The sequence below is a fragment of the Corapipo altera genome, unplaced genomic scaffold, assembly GCF_003945725.1.
Source record: "Corapipo altera isolate COAL_440 unplaced genomic scaffold, ASM394572v1 0, whole genome shotgun sequence".
In the NCBI taxonomy this organism is placed as follows: Eukaryota; Metazoa; Chordata; class Aves; order Passeriformes; family Pipridae; genus Corapipo; species Corapipo altera.
Window position 1 is genome coordinate 21,764,355 of NW_020884872.1, and position 24,368 is coordinate 21,788,722.

The window sequence follows — 24,368 nt, forward strand, 5'->3', positions numbered from 1 at the left end:
CTTTGCCAGTGACCTTCAACACACTGAAGCTCTGTGGCTTATTTTCCTGAGCAAAACTGCCAATTAGAATTAATTTCCTCAAATAGATGGTAGGTGTTTTAAATTGTAAATTGCACTGATTGAGAAAAGGAAACACTCAACTCTCTTCTACAGCTGAATACAAATGCAGAACTAAATTCTTCTTTTTTCTCCTGTAGGAACTGAAGTACATATGACAACAGATAACATCAGCACTCATACAATAATATTGCTTAATTAAACAAAAAGAAGAAAAACTTAACACATTCCTTTTCACAAGAACTACTTGTATTTTGCCAAAAATGACTGGAATTTGGTTTCTCAGAAGTAATTGCATACCTAAGCTGTATCATTTCATATATCTTTCAATGTAGTTCATATATGATCCCCTTTAAATGCAAAATTTAACTTGTCTTTCTCAGATGGAATAGTAAATCGTATTATATTATATTGATGTTATTCTATGATATCGTATGATATCAAATGGCAAATGCCATGTAGTAAGTCTATCATACAGGGCTTTTTATTAGTTTCTTCTAGTTTCCTACTTCTGTCAAATACTTATAATTGACAAACTACTGTTATTCCTTTCTGAATTTTGAGTAAAGCATGAACCCCAACTCTGAAAATACTAAACTAAAATTATGCTTGGAACATTGCAAAATGGAAAACCAAAATGAGACATGAGTTTTCATTGAGTTTATTCGATTGAGAAAAGATTATTATGCCAGAACAGATCTATAATCCACAAAGAATTTATGCATCAAAATCAACTGATACTATCAAGTAATGGAGTTTAGATAGATCAGATACTAGTGAGATAGGTGCTGTGTTGTTCAAGTTTGAGAGTTTAAATAATGATTCTGACCAACTGTTTTGAGAATAGCTTAATATAATTAATAATATATAGCATGTATGAATCAAAATGATCCTTGTTCAGCTTTAACATTGGAGGATAAAATATCAGAGCTCATAATATTCTCAAAAATTTTGCTGTGAAGCAGTTAGAATGTACATAATATGGAATGCTGCAATTTTTGTCTGTGCTTTCTGCCTCCTCATCCTTCTTCCCTAATATTTTTCTGTGAAAACATCAAAAACGTTACCAAGTTGGTGACAGAAAGGTATTACCAGAAATACTGTGTTTTCAAGCTCCAACTAGTATGAACTGAACATATTTTAAAAGTTTTTTGCTAGTATGAATGCCTGAAAATCAAAATCCTCTCATGACAACTGCTTAACCCTCTGTAATGCTGCATGCACTAACTTTGCATGCCACAAGCTGAAACCTCACAGTAACATGAACATAAATTTTTTGTTCTTTTCCTAATTTTTGTTTTGTTATTTAAGTCTAGTTCTGTTCCATTTAATTTCCAGGATCTTAGTGAGACTGGGAAATGGTTTTGTCATGAATTCCTTTCTTCTTACCGTTTAAATCATTCTTCTAACATTTGGATAGAGTTGCACTTTGTAGAAATGGTCCAATCCTAATATCTTGTAGTCTTCAACTGTGTTTCTGTGGAAATAATGAAAAATTAGAAGGCGATTTTATCTTCTTTAAAACTACAGGTTTTGTGTTTTGTTTAGTTCTACCATCAATATTTCCCTTAGTATCTTCTTACAGTGTAAGTTTTTTGGGATAAGGGCACTAATTTTTGTTTGGAAACATCATATACATTTTCAGTACTGAGTTATAATGACTAAAATGGTTACATGAACTTTACATTCAAGGTTCTATTTTATTTCTTATGCTTCTGCTATTCAATCTTAGAGAAAATCTTTTATGTGCGCATACTATTTTAGGAAGTATTGGAATAATTAAATATTCATATTTCACATTATAAAGCTCTTCATTATATCCGCTTAGATCTAGTTTTCCTAGAAATAGCTGTAGTATATTCTATCCCATATTTTAAATTTTAACTCATTTTATTAACAATTTAGTTGTTTGGTAGTCTATTTGTTTAGTTGATTTGGTGTTGTTAATTCCATTAAGATTTAATACATTGTTGTGTGTAGATGAAAATATCATTAAAATGTAGTCGAGAAAAAAACCCTGAAAACCTGGTCATATGCTAAAACCAAACCAAAACATCAAAAAAGCAACAACAATTTGTTTCTCCATTGGATGTCTCATATGGACATTCTACTTGTAACTAACACTTCCAAGTTTTCCAATTAAAAACTAAGATGTCGAAGATCCAGTAAACATCAGAATTAGAAGTGAATATGGTGCCAAACTATTGTATTATCTATTACAATAAAATAAAATTAGAGTCTCACAGGATCCACTGACATAACAAACATAATTACTTCCTGAATTCTCTAAAAACAACTGCAAATTGAACCAGTCTTCAAAATGAAGAATTAAAATAGCTGCATCAAATAATTAGATGTATTCTTAGAGTTGATTATTCAGTTCACAGCTTCCAGTGGTGCCTATGAATTCCAAATGCAGAATTTGCACAAGCAACTTCACCAGCATGTGTTAAATGCAGATTGTGTGCTTGCACTGTTCAGTTGTCTGCAGAGAGGGTGAAACAGTTATCAGTTCACTTTTTTTTTACACATTCACATCAATTTTAAATGGTTTATGGGTACTTACTTCTCCTAAGTGTATTTGAAAGTAATCACCCTTTAGTTATAGGTAGTGTTAGGTCACATTACTGAATCCTTTCTGCAAACTCTACTTAGATTACCTAGAATGTGGTTACATCTAGGCATAATTCAACATAACAAATGTTGAATTGTGCCTTCTAATTTAGAAGTCATATACATTATTAGAAACTCAATTGTAGTATACTCATCATCCTAACAAACTTATACCACTCTGCAACTAATTGCACTCAACCCATATCTTACACCCACTGACTTGACAGTGTGGTATTAATATTTTTCTGGATAAACTTTGCAGTGGGATTTACAAATCCTACAAGAATATGTCCAAGAATATGTACAAACTCTGGCTTCTTGTGCACCCCCTCACTGGCAGAGCATGGGAAACTGAGAAGTCCTTAGGGTAAGGACTGCGCAGCAACCGCTAAAACATCAATGTATTATCAACATTAATCTCATACTAAATTCAAAACACTTCACTGTACCAGATACTATGAGGAAAATTAACTCTATCCCAACTAAAACCAGGACGTAGGTTTATTACATTCACACCTTATCAAGTACACCACTTCAACAGAGAAATGTAAGCTATTTGAGGTCACTTCTACAGTTTCATACTGATAGTGTTTTTCCTGATACTTGCACAGAAAAATATGTGCTTCTGTCTGAATTAATTTAACTATATGGTAGTTTCATGGTTTAATTAGTCTTTCCTTATTGAATCAGTAAGTATTGCAGGCTTAGTCCAGTCCTCCATCAAATAAAGCAGATTCAGTTACACTGGAAGTGCAAGAAACACTCCCCTATCTGTTGGAGGTCACTGAAAGGATAGGCTTCACAATGCACTCTTTCTTTTGAGCCATTATAGATTGTTTTGTCAAAGCAATGTACTGTGTTTAGAAGACTATAAGCTCTAGTTGTGGTGTAACTTCCATGACAAAAACCCTTACAAAAATTATTAGTGAATTTATGTGGCTCTGTCATTTCTATTTTCATTATTAATCTTGTAAAATAATAATAATAATCTTCCTACTAATAATATCATTAAAAATAGTATGTTAAACCTTAATTCAATAGTTTTAAAAATTCTTATTCTCGGTAATTTTTATTCAAAGCAATTTTATTGGGTAAAACATGTGCCAAAATGGATTAACACAGGATGAAAGTTAAAATGTAATAGTTTTAAATTTTTTTCCAGAATGAATAAATACAGTCTAGATAAATGCAAATATTTTCAGAATAAAAAGTAACATTCAGGTGTGTTTCTTTCAGTAACTGTTACAAGTGTACAGTGTGAAGGCCAGTGTTTATCTTTTTTAAGGACCTATTTTTAACAATCTTCTTAAAATGCATGACTCACTTTCGAAAAATCAAATATATAGAATGCTGTGAAAACTTTAACAAAAGGGAAAGAAACCTGATTTGCCCAAAGTTACATAAGTTAGGTTTTAATTTTTTACATCTTTCATGGAATAAGAGCTAATATCATTTAGCTGCTGAGTAGAGAATGGTATAATTAGAATGTAGAACAGCCAGAACTTCATGTAACAGCATAGCTCCTGAGTAACAACTGTTGCTGCTGTTACTTGCAAGCTCTTTTTGGTCCCAACCAGTGACCAGAATCACTGGTTAGAGATAGTCTGAAGATTTTCCCTACCCTGGAAGCTGTGTGGATATTATGATTTCTTCACTGAGGTGAATCCATATCAAGATACTGGTGTGGAATAAACTTATAAGGGAAGGAACTGCTATATCAATCACAGATGTAATAATTCAATTAATAGTAATTATATCCAGAACATCTCTACTTTTGAAAAGTGCTTGTATCCTTTTGTGGAACTATATGGAAGAGTACAGTCAATATGCGTGACAATTCATATATTCTATTACCCTGCATTAACTTGTTGGAAGATTTAAATCATATGACACTGAGTGATGGACTGATTTGATGCACTAATTGTTGTCCAGAAAAACTCTTTGTGGGAAGCACATAATTTAGGGCATGGAGTAATCATTATTTCTTTCTTTATTTGGATAGAACAATATATGGCATTCTACCATTTGTAAAATATCATCCCACTTTCATTATACATGGAGCAGTTAATGCACACAGAGATGCCATTTTTTTTCTAAGAAAAAAAGATTTGTGTAATCGTGTAATTGAAACTATAGGCAACATAGAGAACACAGTTGAGGTAATATAAGAATTCCATATTTTTTATGCAATCCCTTTTGCAACCTCAGAGTTTTTCTTTTTCAATAGTTTCTTTTATTGGTTCTCTAAAACTATTTGAAAAAGCTTGTGAAACAGCATTTTCTTTTTGGTTTAATCCTCGCTAATGCATGGAACACAAAACTCTTCAGGGATTTCTGTTTCATTTTCCTACAGTCCATCCAATTTTGAATATCACAGAAAATTTTCCTTTAATTCTCTTTTCTTGAAAAGAAACATTTCTTGGCTATATAACAATATCTACATGTTTGCTCTGGAATTCCAGCAGTTTTGTATGTATGTTGCAGCTGGAGTAATTAAGAATGTAAATTCAATTATGTAGCATGTTTCTTAGTTAAAGTGTTGCTGCTCTACAGAGCTAGCGGTAGCAACCCAAATGGTTTTGTTTTGTTGCAGTTAATGGTATTAGAATAATAGCCACTGTAATCATGTGTCTTCTGCTATTCACTGATAATACAGGAATTAAACCAAAGCTAAACAAATTTAATTCAGGCAAATTTAAGTAAATTTCTGAGCTATCATTGACTTTCACATTGAAAACTACCTAGAACATTAGGAATCTAAGTCTTCATATTATTTAGGAGAGAGATGGAAGGCATCTAATTTATGGTAAGGACTGCACTGAAATCATTGAATATGGCTTTTTGCTGAAGTTATGTGCACTGTTGACAGATTATAATTTCATTCTAACACCGTTATGGGAAGGGAGTGCCAGAGAATAAAACTGTGTTCTTTCTGGAAGCCTATTAGCCACATAGAGTTTTTTCATGTACGTATATGTGTATATATTTGCACATATGTATACACCCACACGCATTTGCACACTCATATTGCACTTTTTCAGTAAATAGTTAAGAATTAATGGTTATTTAAATCTAGACAATATGTATATATTTTTCTTTCTCCAACTAAATGAACAGGTTTCTAAACAACAGGTATATAAATGATAGATATGTTGCCTTTTTTTGTGGTCTTTCCTAACGTAGGGGATCCACACTCAATTTCTAAGTCACTTTAACAAGCTGTAACTCTCAATAATCATTTTCCTCCACTTCTGTTTGAAATGTCAAATGTCTCATTTGATCTTTCTTCAACTGCCAAATTAGAACTTCTTGGTGCAAATATAAAGGTAGCTGGAGAGCCTTGGCCATAGCCATGAGCCAAGTACAGTGTCATGACAACCAAAGTCACACTGACAGACCCCTTTTTTTGGATATGAAATTACTTAAGGCTTGTGCCCTAAGTGAGACTCAAAGTTAAACTATCCCACCAGTCTTGGGAGAAATGCAGAAAGGAAAGTACAATTCCGCTTTCCTAATGCTCCCTTCAGACTGTAATGAACTGTTAACTTGACCTGATTTTAAAACTGTAATAGTTCTCATGGGATGGGGAAACAAGAGCTTTAGAGTTCTATTGAAATGGTTGTATAAATAAAACATATCAGTGAGAGAATGACTATTAAATCCTGTATTAATCTGGTTTGAGCTGGAAATTTCCAGAAGGTTAAGCATGCTCTATGTGAAACTGAGAGGTCATACAACTAATAATGTGCTGTGTGATTTCTGAAAACTGAGCCCTTTTCCTAAACTAAATGGGGTCAAAAGGTATACTGTGTGACAGATGGAGCAATTATATATAAAATGCAAAGAAATGGCATCAGCTTAAGCAGTAGTGGATGATTTTTTGCTGCCATTAGAGGCTTCAGAGTGAATACCTAATATGCAACCCCTGGAAAACTGCGTGCATGGGACCTGCCTGTATTACATATATATGATACGTATTATCTGACTGACGGAAGATGTAGCATAAATTGTGAATACATCTGGGATGACTTGCAACCCTAGAAAATCTGTTTCTGAATGAGATTTTTAGTCATTATCCAAAGGAAATGTGAACCAGAGGACATGCTTACAGCAGGGTAACTTCTTCATTTGTGATATGTATGCATGACATTGAGAATGAGTCTGGAAATACAAGGTGACTGTACATCCATAGATAAATGAAATGAACTACTTTTTAGTAGTTTATTAACACATGGATCAGTGTTTCAAAATTAAAAACTCTTAAAGAGAGACATTTGCTGAATTAATGTTTATAACTGCATTACTCTTAGATCTTCTTAAAGAGGAAAAAAAGTAGCCCACATAAAGGGCTCCTTCTTCATTGAGATCATGCTGATTGGCACCATTTTCAAAATGGGTCGTGTATGTCTGTGTTATTCTGTGTCTGTACCATCATGATATATATAGATATAGATAAATATATACACACACATACACATATAGGAAAAAAGAAACAGTTTCTGACAGGTGAAAATCCTTCACAAATGGGGTTTGACAGAGTTCAGTAAGGCATGGCTCTTTGCTTTTTTCACTCAACAGTGAATGAAATTGAGGAAAAATGAAAAGAGGTCACCTGGCCTTTAATATACATGTTTTGAAGTCACATATTTTTCTAGTTGTCATTAACAGTAAGACCTTTTCAAAAACAGGAACCTTTATACAAATGTATTCTTCAGGAGAGCTGTGAATCTACCACATATTAAATATATGTGGTTAAATAGTTCCTAGCCTTGACTGTTCAGAAAATTATTTCCCATCTTATTCATATTTTTTTCTTCATTACTTTTAATTGTCATGAAAAGTGAAACACAAACCTTACAAACCAAGAACTCCACTCAAACACTAGATTTGTCAATAGAGATACTTGGGGAATTCAGTCTTTAGTGCGCAAGTCAACCCCTGCTATCCGCCCTGCTCCCTGTTCTATTACTGGTTCCTGGGTTGCTGTTAAAATTTACCATCTATGTTTCATGTGGGATGAGTGAGTAAACACTTCTTAGACTGGAGAAGGGTCAAATCCTATAATACAGTGATAATGTATGCTTGGTGTATGGGAATCCAAGGCCAAAATTGTTGCTCCTGTGATTTGGGATAAGGGGGATATGTGATGTTGGGAAAAAATTGCCCCAACCCTGAACACTCCTGAAAGAAACTCTAAAGCAGAGGCAACTGCTGATCTGTGAGACAGGCAGTTGTTGCAGTAGGGAATTCTTCTGAGCCATGGGAGATTCTGAATTACATTCCCATTCACTCTCCTAGATTAATGCCCAGAAGTGCAACCTTAAGGTAACCATAGAGGCACAGCAAGTCTTTTTTTCTCTTCTTACAGAAGTTTCAGGACAAATGAATTGGCATTTTTAATAAAAAAACACAACATGGTTGCAAAATTCAAATTTTTGCTCTCTGTATTAGGTAATATGTTTCTGGAAGCTTATGTTTTTGAAAGATCCCTGTAATTTTTCCAAACAATGCTCCTGAGTATCTTACATGGTTTTGGAGCTACTGAAATAATTCCAACAATAACAGTTCTGTTCTCCTCAGGCAGTTTTAATACCAAACCAAGTTTTCATTAGCCACATGGCTTGTATCAGCAATAGTGTGGCCAGCAGGACGACGACAGTGATCGTCCCTCCATACTCGGCACTGGTGAGGCCTCACCTCAAATCCTATGTTCAGTTGTGGGCCCCTCACTTCAAGAAGGATGTTGGAGTGCTTGAGAGTGTCCAGAGAAGGGTAACAAAGCTGATGAAGGGTCTGGAGCACAGGTCTGATGGGGGGCAACTGAGGGAGCTGGGCTTGTTTAGTGTGGGGAAAGGGAGGCTCAGGGGAGATCTTATGGATCTCTATACAACTCCCTGAAAGGAGTCTGTTGCAAGGTGGGGATCAGTCTCTTTTTCCAAGCTAGAAGATATAGGGCGAGACGAAATGACCTGTGGAAGTTGATTTTATATTTGGCATATGATGATAATTTTTTTTAATCAAACAGTTAGAAGACTATCTCCCTGAGGGAACTAAGATCAAAATGTACGTGCTTTTAAACTTATGTCTACATGTATTTAATGGCTATGAATAATTATTTCTAATTAATATTTTACATGAATAAAAACAGTTTAAGGGCAATCTATGGATGGAATACTTAATTTTATTTTGGTAGCACCTGAGAAAGTATTCAACCTTTGTTGGGCTATAACTGATTTGGAACAGTATTTAATAAAAGGACAAAACTTGGATGTTGACTGAGATTTAGACCCTGTATCTAACATTTCAGAAAGTAATTATAGTTTAGAGAACACCTATATTTCACTGACAGTGATATTTTGCATAATTAATTATGTATGAATTTATATAATGAATGCACTTGTGTACTACATACACAATATCTTGTGTATAATTGCATTGAAGATGCAGACTTTATGTGGAGACAGAGTATCAGTCACTGCTTTTCACATTTTGACTCACTAATCATCATCACTGTCTATATAGTGGCAGTATTTCCAGAAAATACCTATAGAAAACCTGTGTTCTTTCTGTATCAAGAAGACAAGCAAACCAGTACACAGAACTCAAAACTCTAATTATTAACAAACTTTAAGTATTTCAGTAACAACTAAAGACATTCTGACTTACAATCATGGACTAAACTTTACTTGTACCCTTGAATTCTGAGGGATATAAATATAGTTAAATAGTAGAATTTAAATAGTAGAATAAAAGGCAGTAATAAAATAATTATTTTTTTAAATATTAGGTATCTCTGACATATTTAGACTTCATACATAAAAAAGTTAATAAAGTATGCTGTTCTTCGTCAGTGTATCTTGAAAACATGCTTAAAAATTAAGACAATTCAAGAAAATAGTGGTTAGAGTGGTGACTATTTCTTTTGTAGCCATATATAATTTCTAAGCTAAATTATAAATTGAGTTTCTTATTCATGTTTCACTCATCAAGTAACCATTTACATTACAGAGGGCTACTTGCTAAAGGAGTAAGCACAGCGTAGTAGAATGCTGGGTGCACAGATAGCTTGATGTCTTTTTTTTTTAATTAGAAGACAGAAGTATTGCCCAGGGAGAGGGATGGCGAAAACTATGTTTATTTCCTCTTCCTCCCATAAGAACAGGCTATGACATGTATGAACATAAGTGTTTATGTGTGTGTGTGTGTGTGTCTGTATGTGTGTGTGTGCATGTATGCACTTCAAAAGTATTTTAAGAAAGCATATTGAATACAAATTAAAATATGTTCTTTACTAAATCTTCTGATAAATAAGGACAAGTTCTTCATCATGGTAAGTAACTGTTTTCAGTTAATTTCTAGGTTTTTCTAAGAGCATGAAATGTGGTATAGCATGAACCAAGGCTGGTTTTGGACTGATTTCAAGTACCAGTTTCATGTCTGAGATTGACTCAACTTTGCTCCACTCTTGTTTACAGTCTGTTGTTTTAAATATCTTTTTGCTCATATGAGAAACAATTGAATTTTTAGGAGGTCTTTATGGTTTGTCTTGGTCCAATCAAGCTGTGTAAGACTCAATGATAATTTTATTTGCATTGATTCCATGAAAAATTCAGATTTTGGCTAATTAATAAATCCTAATGAAGATGAATAAAATGTTAAATCACTGAAGATGGTAACTGAAGGAATTATTTCTTCAAGGTTATGGAACAGAGTAAAACAAATTGCATTTCTTATGTAAAAACATAATTTGATGATTTTTTTAATATACTTTTTTGGTTTATATTCTTTTTTAATAGCACATTAATTTTGTTTTTTGCAGAAATCACTTTTAACTGAAGTACTGCATTGTCACAGAATATGATACATTTTTTCAAATATTTTCAATTTGTTCTTCTTGACATTTTATGTTTATGTGCAGTTTGCATCTTTTTTGTTTTTCAATTTCAAATGTAACAGATTTTGACATTTTTGTTACATTTTTTTGTACTAGTGGTTTTTAATTTTTGAGAACCTGCTGGTTTTGAATTCTCTTTTTTCCCTTTATTCTCCTCCTCACTATGATCCCAGGAGCCAACACAAAGAAAAGCGCAGATGATATAACCAGTAATGATCGTGGTGAAGATGAAGGTATTTTTTGTTTTTTCAAAGCCTGATCCTGATGCATGAACATAAACTTTTCAATTTTTGTTATAATTATAATAATAATTATTGTTATTGTTATTGATGTTATTTCAACATGATTTTTAGTCCCTCATTTGCAGAAGCTCACCTCAGTGTGCTTCTTTGTTTTCTTCTTTAGAATTTACTTTCATTGTTTTTCTTTTTAAAATCCAAATTAGCATATAGATGACTGCAGCTCCTCTGTGACATAGGTGTAAAGTTTATTACTAAATATGTGTGAAGTGAGTAACATAAGTGTTATTTAAAACCACATACTTTCCCCCCTCTATTCTTTCTTAGGTTGGGAAAATGGAATTTAAAATCATGCATGTGGTCTTTTCCCTCCTACACGTTTTGTAAATTCACTTGTTTGAAATTCATGAAAAAATTCACATAAATCCTTCCTTTCACTTTCACTGTTTCCCCAGTGCACATGCTGTACATTGATGCAGTTGAATTGTGCTTTGTCTTTGCTATTTTTATTTACTTATTTATTTTTTTTCTCACAGGATGTGCTTTATTTCAGGACACAAAAATAAAGGAAGCTCTTGATGTTGCTTTATTGTTTTTTTCCTGTAATCAGCTAGCCTCTGAGACACATTCGTTCTGACTCTGACCACATTCCCACTGAAATCAGTAACAATCATTTTCATTGACTTCTTTCAAAGTTGGATTGGATTCCCTGAAAGGAAATGTTAAAAGTTCACAGTGAAGTACCCCAGAAAAGTTTTAGAAGGAAATACTTTTTTCCCTGTCTCGACACAGTGAATCTATTTAGGATTCACCAAAATATAAAAAAGTCGTGAAATCTTCCTCTATTCTCACCCTTCCTGTTTGCTGAAATTATACTGACAGTTTATTTTACCAAATTAGGAAAAAAAAATTAAATGAGAAAATAACAACTTTGGTTTTGAAGCAATGTGTTTCTAAATTCTCTCATGCTTGGGCAATCCAAAGTGTTATTCCATGTCTTTTTTTCCAGTTTTTTTTTATCTGACATCAGCTCAAATAACTTCAAAATATATGTCCTCTCTGTTTCCCTTATAATCCTACATACTGCAGTGAGGATACTATCACCTCTTTTCCAGGGAGTTCAGCTCAATTTTATCAACTCTATCCACATACAAAATATCATAATAAAAATCTCAGATTTTTGATTCACACTGGTTGCCTTCTGCTATACCACCTTCATTGCTGAATTACACAATTTCTTATAACACAAAAATGCTGTGCAGAGTACTCTAAAATTACTCTGTTATTTTCTGATTATCCCCTTCCTATTTCTGTGCAACCTATGCTTTTTTCAGATGGTGGTATTATCATTTCTATGCCAAATTTGGAAGTTAATTTTAAAGCAAAGGACAAATAACAAACAAAACAAAAATTGCTTAATAAACCTAAAGATAAGTATTAGATTATGAACACATTTTTATTCAGACTTCTTTAGGAAATGTTAGGGTTTCATTATTAACAAGGGTATTCACTTCAGATCCATGCACATAAAGCATGGAGCTAATTTCATTTATGTTGAAGCTAATCATGTTCCCGTTGAAGGGAAAGAGGAAACCTCCAATTGAGCGGTGAAAGATTCAACCCTGAGAAAGAACTATATAATAAGGAGGGATTACATACAACAAATCATGCCATGAGACTTGGGGGGGACAGAAGGGAAAAGTAATTCAGTAACACAAGTCATTGTGTTAAATGACAGCTGCATTCCTTTTTTTGAGGGCTTAGTTGTGCCTTTGGAAAAGAAGCACTTTTACCTACTTTGCTGAAAATGCTGAGAATAAAAAAATACATCCACTAGAATGCACCTCATTGCTTTATATGATGTGTAATAGCTGTGTTACTTTTTTAGTCATTGGAATTAAAAGGGTCTTATCACAAAAACTTTTGTTCTGTTGGTAAAGTACAAGGCCTAAAATACTATGTGTTAAGTATGTATCTTTTCATATAAATGAGGCAAAACTAACAAGCCTTAAACTCTGACAAGTTGTACATTGGAGCCTGGACATACACTCCTACACTCAGCTGGAAATTCATGATATTTAAGGTAGTACATACACATGAGTAAAATAAAAATGAGATATAGGAATTTGACCAGTGAAAATTTCCCTTTATGTATGTTCAAATTAGTTCCACATATACAAAGCATTAAATATCTGGTACCCCATTGCTGATCACATTTTTTGTGTCTCAAAGTATTTCCTAACGAACTTGGGGGGAAGGAAGAGTTTTGGAAGGTTTTCAAACCCAAGTCCTTGTCTTCTAGATGTTTAGCTCCACTTCTCCACTCTTCAAAATATGCCTATCCTGCCCAAAAGAGAACACTGCTTTTCCTTTTTTTTTTTTCTCAAATCCTGATTGAATAATCAGAGATTCTGATTTTTCTTGTATGTTTTGCTGTATACTTGAAAGAAGTACTCTGATTCCTTGCAGATACACTGAATTATTTGTAAAATGTTTGCATATCTAATGGCGGCTTGCTAAATTGCTCTCTACTTTATAGAGGATCTTAGCCCCTGTTCCCACTGTTTTTGTAGAGAACGTAAGTTCCTAATCTAGATATCCTGAATCATCTCTGGCATCAGGAGCCTAAATATACTCCAAATCATTGATTAGTGCATCTTTTTAATGCACTTTGAAATATCAAAATATTACTGTCAATCTCATTTACCTTCCTTTTAGAAATAAAGACCCAACTGTTTACCTGTTTGAAAGTAGTCAAGAGTGGTTTTCATATACAAAAGATCAACAATACCCTTAATTCAAGGATGTTCTTTGATGGTTAGGTACCATGACAAGGAAAAGTACTATAAAAAAGACATAGTTTGATTTAAATAAAAAAAAAATCTGGGCCATGAATTCACATAAATCCTCTCTGTTAACTCCTAGGGTATTTGAAAGAAGGAACAGTCCACTATGTTTTCTTCTATCAGAACTATTTGATTTTGTGATATTATCTTTTACTGAACTATTAGGAATACAACTTCAACAGTTATGTCCCAGTGAGGAATGGGAAAGTATGGATCATTACTGTAATTTCATTATTAGGTGCACAGATATTTCTAAGATGTCATATACTTGAATGAGAATATTCTAAAAAAACCAAGATTATTCCATAATTTGATTTTCCTCTTTATGCTTTGAGATGTTTATATTCAAATTAAATTTCTTGTCATTTTGAAGGCATTTCAAGTGTTCTGAGAACATTTCAGAGGAAATAGTATTTGAAATTTGAAATTATAAATACTAGGCTTGTAGTATGATCCTGAACTCTGTAAGCTAACTGATTAAAATGGTGGTGATGACATTGAAAACATAGGAAATAATTAAGACTATTTTTAGCACTGTTATAAATTGCTAATACCATTTTCCTTATTTTTTTATTACTTTATTGTGTTTTCCTTACTTGAATTTTTTCAGACATTCATGATCAGAACAGCAAGAAACCCGTTATGGTCTACATCCATGGTGGATCTTACATGGAGGGTACTGGCAATATGATTGATGGCAGCATTCTCGCAAGTTATGGAAATGTCATTGTTGTCACTATCAATTACAGGCTGGGGGTTTTAGGTAAGTGATTCTTTTCTTCATAGAAATACTTACATAGAAATATTTTATTGCTGAATTTTTCTATTGATCAATCAGAGGCCCTTGGGTCAGTTTCTGTTTTAAAAGAGACCAGTCTCACTGATAGATTTTGAATTCTGTTCAATATTTTTTGAAAACTGGGCTAGACTACATTCTTTTTTGACAACTGCCTTCACCTTAGACAGAAATGACTGGAAATGTGTAATGTTTCAAGAACTAGTATCTTTTCTTATTAAAATCATCTTGATTCTGTGTAAAAAAAAAAAAAAAAGGAAGAAAATTAATCAGGAATGAGTACTCACCCATTCCAAAACTGTAGGCGGTGATAGGAAGAGGGAAAATGTTACTATATAGCTTCATTTATTATTTTTGTGTGCAAACTGTTTTTTAGAGCAGAGGACATAGAGGTAATACAGAAGAGAAAGGCTATATACCCTGATGGAATTTATGTTGCAAGTAATAGGCAATCAAGGGGTTTCAAGGAGTACTGTGAAATTATCTTCCTAAATATAAGGAACTTCATAATCGTGAATTATAATATTGAGAGAAATTAATACTGCTGTCTTTCAAACAGGAAAAAAATAGCTGCATCTTCTTGACATAAATATTCCTCTGTCACCATTAGACTGAATAACAAAATAACCTTAGATCTATGACAGTTGATCAAAAATCTTTTCTACCTTTTCTGTTATTCCAGTTTCTGCATGTTAGCATGTACCAAACTTTTGTCTAAATTAAGGTTTATTTATCTATTGAAGTTCTCCTTTCACACAGGAAAATAAAAAAAAAATGCAGATAAAACCAGGCATTAGAAATGTTTTTCATCTTAATGAAAAAGCTTATAGTTTGTATAGAACAGCATATAGAATGCTCAAATGCTCATATTTCTGGCATTTTTGATACACAAGGTAAGGTATAGTTATTTAGTTTATGTGGCTTTTATAAGGATTTTTGATCCTGTGTTTCTTAATAGCAAAGCTGATCTATATTCTTGACACGTACTATTTCAGAACACAGGGAACTTCTTTTGCTGAGTTATCTGTTCATATTGTTAATGCATTTAAAAACTTTATAGTTCATCAGAGTACTGAGAATTTTTTTCTTGTCCCTGATTTTGAGTCCTCTTTAAATACAAAAGAGCACTTTTTTTCTATGATGAAAACAGATTTAAATATAAAGTCAGAATTATAATGAGATATTTTGGTATATTTATGCATGCAATCTTGGTGCTCAGAGAAAATAAAAAAAAAAAAGACAAAAAAGTAAGAACTCAAAACACAAAAAAATGAATTACTGTTTTTGTTGTTGTTGTCAAATGAAGTGTATACCCAGGAACTCAGTAGTAGTTATTTATCTGTAAAAAAGGTTATTTAATGGATCTCTTAAAAGGTTTTCTCTTGATTTCTTAAAACTAACATTATCGAAGGATAAAAATTATTATAAGTGGTTTAAAATGTTTCATTGTCCAGCTGGCTCGTATAAATCTAAATGAAAAGGTACAATGTTTGCATAGGTGAATTGTTATTTTATGTACTTATATTGAAAACAAAATAATAGAAGGAATCAGAATGCTATATTTTTATATTGTGGCATTCAGGAAGAAAGACACAATAAAGAGGCATTCATATGAGAAACTGAAATATAATAATCAGGATTTTAAATGGATTAGGAAAAATACAGTGCTATATTTGGCATTAAATATTGCTTCTCAGCAGTGGCAAATGTAACTTTCGAGACTGTGGAATTTATTCTTTATTACAAAAGTCTATGTTTGACTTAGAAAAACAAAGATATTTGGAATATGTGTATAGCACTTAAAAAAACAAAGGAATTGTGTTTTATGAGTATATTTAGGTTTTCCTGCGGGAAATGTAAATGTGATCGCTGAGAACTCACTGGGTTCTGCCTAGACATTGGAAGATGGTAGGTGAATTGCATGTATTTTTGACTAGTTTCAAAAGTAAAAGAAAAAGAAAGCACAATTTTCTTCAGATGAACAACCATGTGGAAAACAAACAATTATTCATAAAAGTTAAAAAAGTAGTATAATTATTATGACATAGAGTTTGAAGGTTAACAATATTTGTATCCTTTTCTTCTAGTCTGGATTATTGAAGGTTATATTTTGCTTAAATCCTGTGTGTTTCAAATGCATTTGATTTCTAAGTTTATACATGAAATCAAATTCAAACCTGTTGTTAATGACAGAGATGTATAATTCTATCACTATTATCTCATCCTGTGATGAAGAAATATGCATTAACTTGATCAAATGCATATCTCTAGGAAAATTATTACTTGAATGGATTCTGAACGGTATACTCTCCAAAAATGTTAGGTCTGTTCTTGAGGCACATTAAATTATTTTTCTTTCAGTCTATATGGTGCAATTAACAGCAGTAGATACAAAAAATATTAGGACTGCATAGATAATCACTGGATGATGTTAGACAGACAAATTGGATTGGAAGGGGCCTTCCACGACCAAATAGTCCAACCCTACTGTCATAGGAAGGGACATCTGCTACTACATCAGGTTGCTCAAAACTCCAACCTGACCTTGAACACTTCCAATGATGGGGCATCCACTACTTCTCTGGGCAACCTCTTTCAGTGTCTCCCCACCCTCATCACAAAAGATTTCTTTTGGCCATGTTAGACCTTGGTTAAAAGTCTCTCCATCTTTCTTATAAGCGCCCTTTGTATATTGAAAGGCCCTAATAAGGTCTTACAGGAGCATTGAACAGACCTGATTCAACCTTTCTTTATAGGAGAGGTGTTCCAGCCTTCTGACCATTTTTGTGACCCTCCTCTGAACCTACCCTAACAGGTCCATGCTTTTCTTGTGTTGAGGACTGCAGAGCTGGACACGGTACTCCAGTTGGGGTCTTTCAAGACCAGAGTAGAGGGGGAGAACCGCCTCCCTCAATCTGCTGACCACACTGCTTTTGATGCAGCCCATGATGTGGTTATCTTTCTCGTCTGCAAGCACATATTGCTGGCTCTTGTCCAATTTTTTCATCCACCATTATTCCCAATCTCTTCTCTGCAGACTTATTCTCAGTCCATTCACCTCCAGTCTGTACTGATACTAGGGATTGCTCCAATATGGGTGAAGGACCTTGCACTTGGCCTTGTTGAACTTCTTGTGGTTCACACTGGTCCAGTTTTCAAGCTTGTCAAGGTCCAGTCCTTCTGCATGCATCCCTTCCCTCTAGCATGTCTAGTAAAACACTCAACTTTGTGATGTTCACAGACTTCCTAATGGTACACTTAATCCCGCTATCTATGTAATTAATGAAGATATCTGTTTAATTTATTGGCAACAGTGTTATGGTGGATGTTATAAAATTTCTTAAAAACATTCAGGTAGATAACAATTACTCTTTCCTTGTGTATTGATGGAGTCACATCATTGTAGATGGCCACTCAAAACTGTAGATCAGCCAGTCATGATTTGCCCTTGGTGAAGCCATGATGCTGTCTCGAATCACATTTCTGTCTTCCATATGCTTCAGTATAACTTCCATAAGGATCCATTCCATGATCTTATTGGGCATGGAGGTGAAGCTGACTGGTCAGTAGTTCCCAGGGTCCTCCTAACATCATTTTTGAAAACAGGTGTGATGTCTCCTCAGTCACTGGGGCCTTCCTCTGTTTCCCATGGCTTTTCAAATATAGTGGAAATTGGCTTAGTGACTACATCTGTTATTTCCCTCAAGATCCTGGGATGCATTTTATTGGGCCCCATGGACTTTTGTATGCTCAGGTTCCTCATGGATCTACAATGGGAGGACCTTAATTCCCCCAGTCTCTACCTGAAGGTTCAGGGATTTGACAGATGTGGGAAAAGCAATTACCAGTGAAAACTGAGGGGTAAAATATTTTTTAGTACCTCAGTCTTTTCCACAGCATTTTTCACTAGTTCTCCTCTCTTATTTATTGGGGGAGTACATCTTCCTTTTCTGAGCAACATACTGTTTTGAGCACCAGGACTGTAGAAGCCTTTCTTGTCATTTCTTCATATTCCTCACCAAATTCAGCTCCAACTGTGCCTTAGTTTTTCTGGTCTCATCCCTATACGTCTGGACATCATCTTTATCTTCTTTCTAGGATATGTGTCCCTGGTTCCCCTGACTCAAAGTCTGGTTATAACTGAGAAACTGAAAATACTAGTCTAAAATTAATGAAAATATACAGACATCCTAGTCAGAAAAAAAGCTTTTTTTTTTTTTTCTCTGATTTAGCTGTAACATGGTGACATCCAGGGTTATAAAACATTTTAACTGAATTATAGAGTTCATCTCGATCTTTTCTCGATCTTTTCTTCTTGTATCTGGCTAAAATCATGGCTGGGCTTTGCGAACGAAGATTTGGGAAGGGCTCTACCCACATTTGCTACAAGCGCGCTGGTGGCTAAAGAGGCCAATGCGAGATAGACAAGTCCGGTTGCAAAAGGCACAGCAGAAAGACTCCTTGGATGGAGAGCTTTCGGAAGACTCCATAAAAGAGTCTGGCGAAATAAACACCTGAAGAAAAGTACAAAGATCAGTGTTTACAGAGCCATTGTGCTGTCTACTCTTTTATATGGGTCCAAATCATGGGTCATCTACTGCCACCACCTGCAAGTCCTAGAACGCTTCCATCAACTCTGTCTCCATACAATCCTAAACATCCACTGGTCAGATTATGTGACTAATATGTCTGTTCTAGAACAGGCAGCAGTTACGAGTATTGAGGCCGTGTTGCTGAGAATCTGGCTAAAATATAACTCTTTAAATTATCCACTGAACAATGTTTATCTGTAACTCCAGCATACTCCCCCTCTTAGAGGACTGCAGAGCTGCTCTGGGAATAATTTCCTCATCTCTCTGTCTCTCTCTGTGTTCAAGTAGCACCACGAAAAAATAGCAGACAGCTGGATTCAAGACTTTTGAACCTTTAAATTATCCCTCTCTTTCCTTTGATTTAAGTATTTCTAGAATTTCCTGAGATTTCTAGATCCCCAAGAATGCATGCAGCAATAATCTGCATTGTTGATGTTATTTAGAAGACCATATTTTTCCTTTGAGTATAAGTTTGCATTTAGCAAAATGCATTCCATGGGTAGGCTCCTTTTGGGACAATAAAATAGAAAGATTTAGCTTTTTCTTCTACTTATTCTAGTGAGCACTATTCAAAAAGTGGAATGCTGCAGTACTGTGTTTAATTACTTGTTCACTTTAAGATTTGTGAAGATGCTACCTTGCCCAACTGAGCAGCTTCTGTTCCTACTCATACCTCACCACAATGGTGACTGAAGATTCTGCTGGAACTAGAGGGAATTGTTAAATTGTCCCAGTGCAAGGTAGTGCTCCTGTATCTTGAAAACTTAAATTCTGTAACACACAGAAGTTTAAATCCAGTTGTCTCCCCACTCCTTACTACATGATTTGAGCACTGTGTATGGTGACTCTATTTTTTTATAATATATTTAAGTTATTCAACCGTTGAGCTGAATTTTCAAAATTCCCAAACTATTTAGAGAGTTATTTAACAGAAATAATAGAAATTCATCAGAGTGGTTGGATTAGGCAAAACAGATATCCTAATTGAAAATAGGTTCTAATATTACAAAAAGTGGGATGTTTTGAATGATGTGGCTCAGTCTAGATACTGCTCAATTCCTCTTCAGTATCTACATTCTTATTCTTCATGGATATGCTTTAAGACGTAACAACATCTTTCCACCCTAGCTATAGACACTGTCTTAGTGCCTTTTTCAGGATTATATTGGCAGGAAAAATACAAAAGAGGGATTAATGTTTAGTATTGTTTTACAGTGACATGACCTGGATTATCTGTCTCATAGTGAGGCTTCAATTTGCTGTTTCCTTGTTTAGCTTGTGTAGCGGTAAAAATTAAATCTGACAACTTACCCTCGCTCAAAAAAACCTGAAAAACCAAAACAAAAACAAACCTCAAAACAATAAAATCAAAGCCCCAAAGCCCTAGCACTTTTTTTATTCAGTTAAATTTCATCATAGTGTTACACACTTTGAAGAAAAATATTGAAGCAATCTTCAAAAAGTTACCATATTCAAAGATGAACTTGATCTTGTGTGAGCTGTTAAAGACAAAACCAGAGAAGATTTCTAGAAATATGAATCAGGCAGTTGGAAGCCAGAGTCTTATTACAGAAAAAATGGAAAGCCAAAACCTGAGATGAATTCTAGAAATATGGATGAGGTATTTTGAAAGCTGGAGTTAAATGAAACATCTACTGCAGTAAAATGAGACACACTCAGAGTTCAAAATTGTAAAATTGACTTAGCATTTCTGAGACTCCTGCACTTTAACATTTTCTTCCTCTTACAATTCCAAATCATGTAGATAAAGATAGACTATCTCTCATTTATCTTTCTTTTTGGCAATAAACATCCATTTAAAGTACTCTGTCTGCAAAGGCTGTACTTCTTTTTAGCAGATATTATATACACATGCAATTATAACTCTTTATAGGTAACCAATTTACAAGGAGGCTCCATACTTCAAGTTACTGAGAACCTCAGCTTTTTTATTTCACTGAGTACCTGTTTGTAAATTAAAACACTGAAATAGTGTATGTTTGAAATGTACTGCTTATGATTTGACTAACCATTAGAGTTCTCTTCCAACTGAACTACATTCAGTTCTATTCTATTCTATTCTATTCTATTCTATTCTATTCTATTCTATTCTATTCTATTTTATTCTATTCTATTCTATTCTATTCTATTCTGTTCAGCAGTAATCAAATCAAGCAAGCAATATATGACCTTATGAGTCAGATTTTTTTTGTGTTGGTGGTGTACAATACTCTACAATACGTCGAATTTTATCTTCAATAGTTTAATTATTGAACAGAATTACTCTGCATTTTAAATTTTGATATGAAGGTATCTGTTCCCTTTGTGCCTCTATACAGCCCTCCTCTACCTCCACTCGATTTCCACAGGAAACTTAGAAGTGATCTGGTAGAAAAGGCCAGAGGTAGTACAACATGGGAATGACCCAGGAGCTGGAGTGTGCTGAGTAAATCACAGTTTCATGCTTACACAAGAAAGAAGGTTTATTTAAGCTCATTAATCTTATTCTGAATGTTTACATTGTTGAAGCCAATATAAACTTCACTCCATTGCCTCACCTATCTCTAAGCTTCATGCAGATTTCCTGGCCAGTTTGGTCCCTGGCCTGTCTTCTCAGCTGGCTAATAATTGTGTTAGCTAACATCAGTTTACGTAGCTGATTTTCTAGTTCAGTGTAACTCCTAACTTCCCAGAAATGACACCTGTAACTGCCATTGCTATCAACATGTTTTTCTAGACATTGGAATTATGATCTTTGATAATTCTTTTTTTTTCTATAAATCTTATATTTTTCTCTTATTGTAAATCTATTATTAAGTCACAGAAATTGTATTTGCGCAAATACAGCTCATAAACTCTACCCATATCCCGTTGGGTTTGGACTGTCATGTCACTGCATCTTCCATTTCAAACATCAGAAGCAATATGTACATTCACAGAGTTTCTAAAATCAGGTATATTCCTTTTATTGAGTGAGCACATGGTACTGCTGTGATTGTGTCTTACAACCACAAATGCACTTATCAGCTTGTTCTGCACTCATGTGCCTTATTTTTACAGCATCTGAAGCTGTGTAACTTCTATGTAATTCTGTAACAGGGCAAGTATGGGCATTCTTGAAATGTAATTTTTGAATTTAGCAAGAAACTTTTGACAGAGACTTCCTCTTACCTAAATGCAACAAAATCTGCTTCCTCCAGACTTAATGGATTGATGCGGTTGACTTAGCTAGTAAAATATGGTCTCATAAAATAATTTTAATCATAGCCTATATAGTAAAACAGACCAAAAAGCTACAAGACAATGTAAAAGAAGAGAAAAGGATATGATTTTTAGGTAATTCACTGCATTTTGGCAGTTCAGTGAGCACATGGATGCTTGTACATCACTCTGAACATCCTTTCTTTAAGAACATTTTGTATTAACTAAGATTTATAATACATTCTTTTCACAAGTTTGTAACTACTGTATGTGAAAGAATTAGAAGTCTGTGTTTTGAAATTATGTATTTATACCAGGTTTTGGCAGTGCAAGAAGAGTGTCCTGATTTAATGAACACCTTCATAAATTAGGAGTATCTGTTACTTGTTCCGTCTCTTTTTGAGACAACTTCTTACATTAATATTCAAATATGGATAGAGTAGCTGAACTTTCAATGGACAACAGTGAAGGCTTCTATATCGTTATAATAAGTATGTGCAGAACACCCAATCAGATGTTGATCCTTCAAAGAAACAGTCTGATCATATGCATTAGATACTTCCAAAGGAAGAATCAAATGCACAAAATGCTACATGTATTGATATAAATGTGTTACACGCAATTTTGAAAAGTAGATAAAGTCATTTAGAATCTAACAAACCAAAAAGCTATTTTTCAAAACATTTCTTAAGGTTACCTGTAAAAAAAAATGACAGTGAAAATATAAAAAATGCTGGTATAGTAATTATAACTTGTTCAAATCCCTGTAACTCTTTTGAAACTCACAAACATTTAGACTCATTTCTTGTGAGGTATATTTTGATGTAATTGAAAGCTTACTTGATAAAATTTCTGAACATGAATTGTTGTCACATTGACTGAATTCTGTTTTCATGGTATACTTTAGTATTAAGATTTTTTACATATACATATATACATAATCCATATAAATTTTGTGGTAATTCCATAGTTAATCAGTTTATACAAAAGACATGGTTTTATAAAATATAATTTTTTTTCTGAATATTGTGTAAAGAGTAGAGTGGCAGAATCACGTTCCTTGACCTGTTGGTCACAGCTCTCTTGCTGCTTTTTTGTGCCTAGGGCACAGTTGGGTTTCTGGGCTGCCACATCACATGACTGGCTCATGGCCAGCTTTTCATCCACCTAAACCTCCAAGTCCTTCTTCACAAGGCTGCGGTCAATGAGTTCTTCTCCCAGTCTGCATTCATGTCTGGGATTGCCCTGACTCAGGTGCAGCACCTTGCACTTGGGCTTGTTGAACCTCATGAACCCATTTCTAAAGCTCTTTATAAGAGTTGTCTTGAATATTGCCCATAATCTCCATTCTTCATTTATTTTTTTCTTTTTAAAATTTGGTATGCTATACATAAGTTCTCTTGTCAGCTTGGATCAAAAGAATTTTATTCACTGAAATCTGAAACTTTATTTTTGACTTTATGTCATTCAAAAGACATTTAAAGTTTTAAGATGTTGTTATATAACATTATATAATTTAGAGCATCAGTCTGAAATGCAATGATGATATAGTGATAATACCTACATTGTTTGTATTGAGCTTATACAGAAAAAAGAACTGTGGATGAAGTAGAAAAAGAACTGTGGATGAAGTTCAAGTGCACTGAAGTCAACAAAAAATTTACTGCTCAGCTCAAATGGGTCAAAATTGAAATGTACTTAATCCCTGTATTTCATAAAAAACCACCAACCTGATAGTCTGTGTTTAAAAGCAGTTTTTTTATAATTTTCTCAAAACTGCATCATAGAATCATAAAATCATATAATACTGGAAGGGACCCACAAGGATCATCACAGTCCAACTCCTGGCCCTTCACAGGACACCCTAAGAATCACATCATGTGCCTGTTGTCCAAACGCTTCTTGAACTCAGACAGGCTTGGTGCTGTGACCACTTCCCTGGGGAGCCCGTTCCACTGCCCAATCACTCTTCCGGGCAAAGAATCTTTTCTAATATACAACCTAAACAGCTTCATGTAATTCCCTACGTACTTAGTATACCTTCAAACCCTGCATCCAAGTCATTTATGATGCTGAAGAACACTGGGCCTAAGATGGAGCCCTGCAGAACCCCACTAGTGATATAACCCC

The 24,368-nt window shown here is 34.1% G+C and overlaps 1 protein-coding gene across 3 annotated transcripts in view; it reads left to right on the plus strand.

Moving 5' to 3' along the window:
• Positions 1–24,368, plus strand: part of NLGN4X (neuroligin 4 X-linked) — a 178,811-nt gene that overhangs the window by 86,445 nt on the left and 67,998 nt on the right. For 2 of the 3 annotated variants that reach the window (XM_027639555.1, XM_027639563.1), the window contains exons 4-5: positions 10,738–10,797; positions 14,260–14,412. In XM_027639555.1, the coding sequence (XP_027495356.1) occupies positions 10,738–10,797; positions 14,260–14,412 (213 nt within the window). The remainder of the gene's footprint in view (positions 1–10,737; positions 10,798–14,259; positions 14,413–24,368) is intronic. The other variant, XM_027639572.1, reaches the window with a different exon arrangement.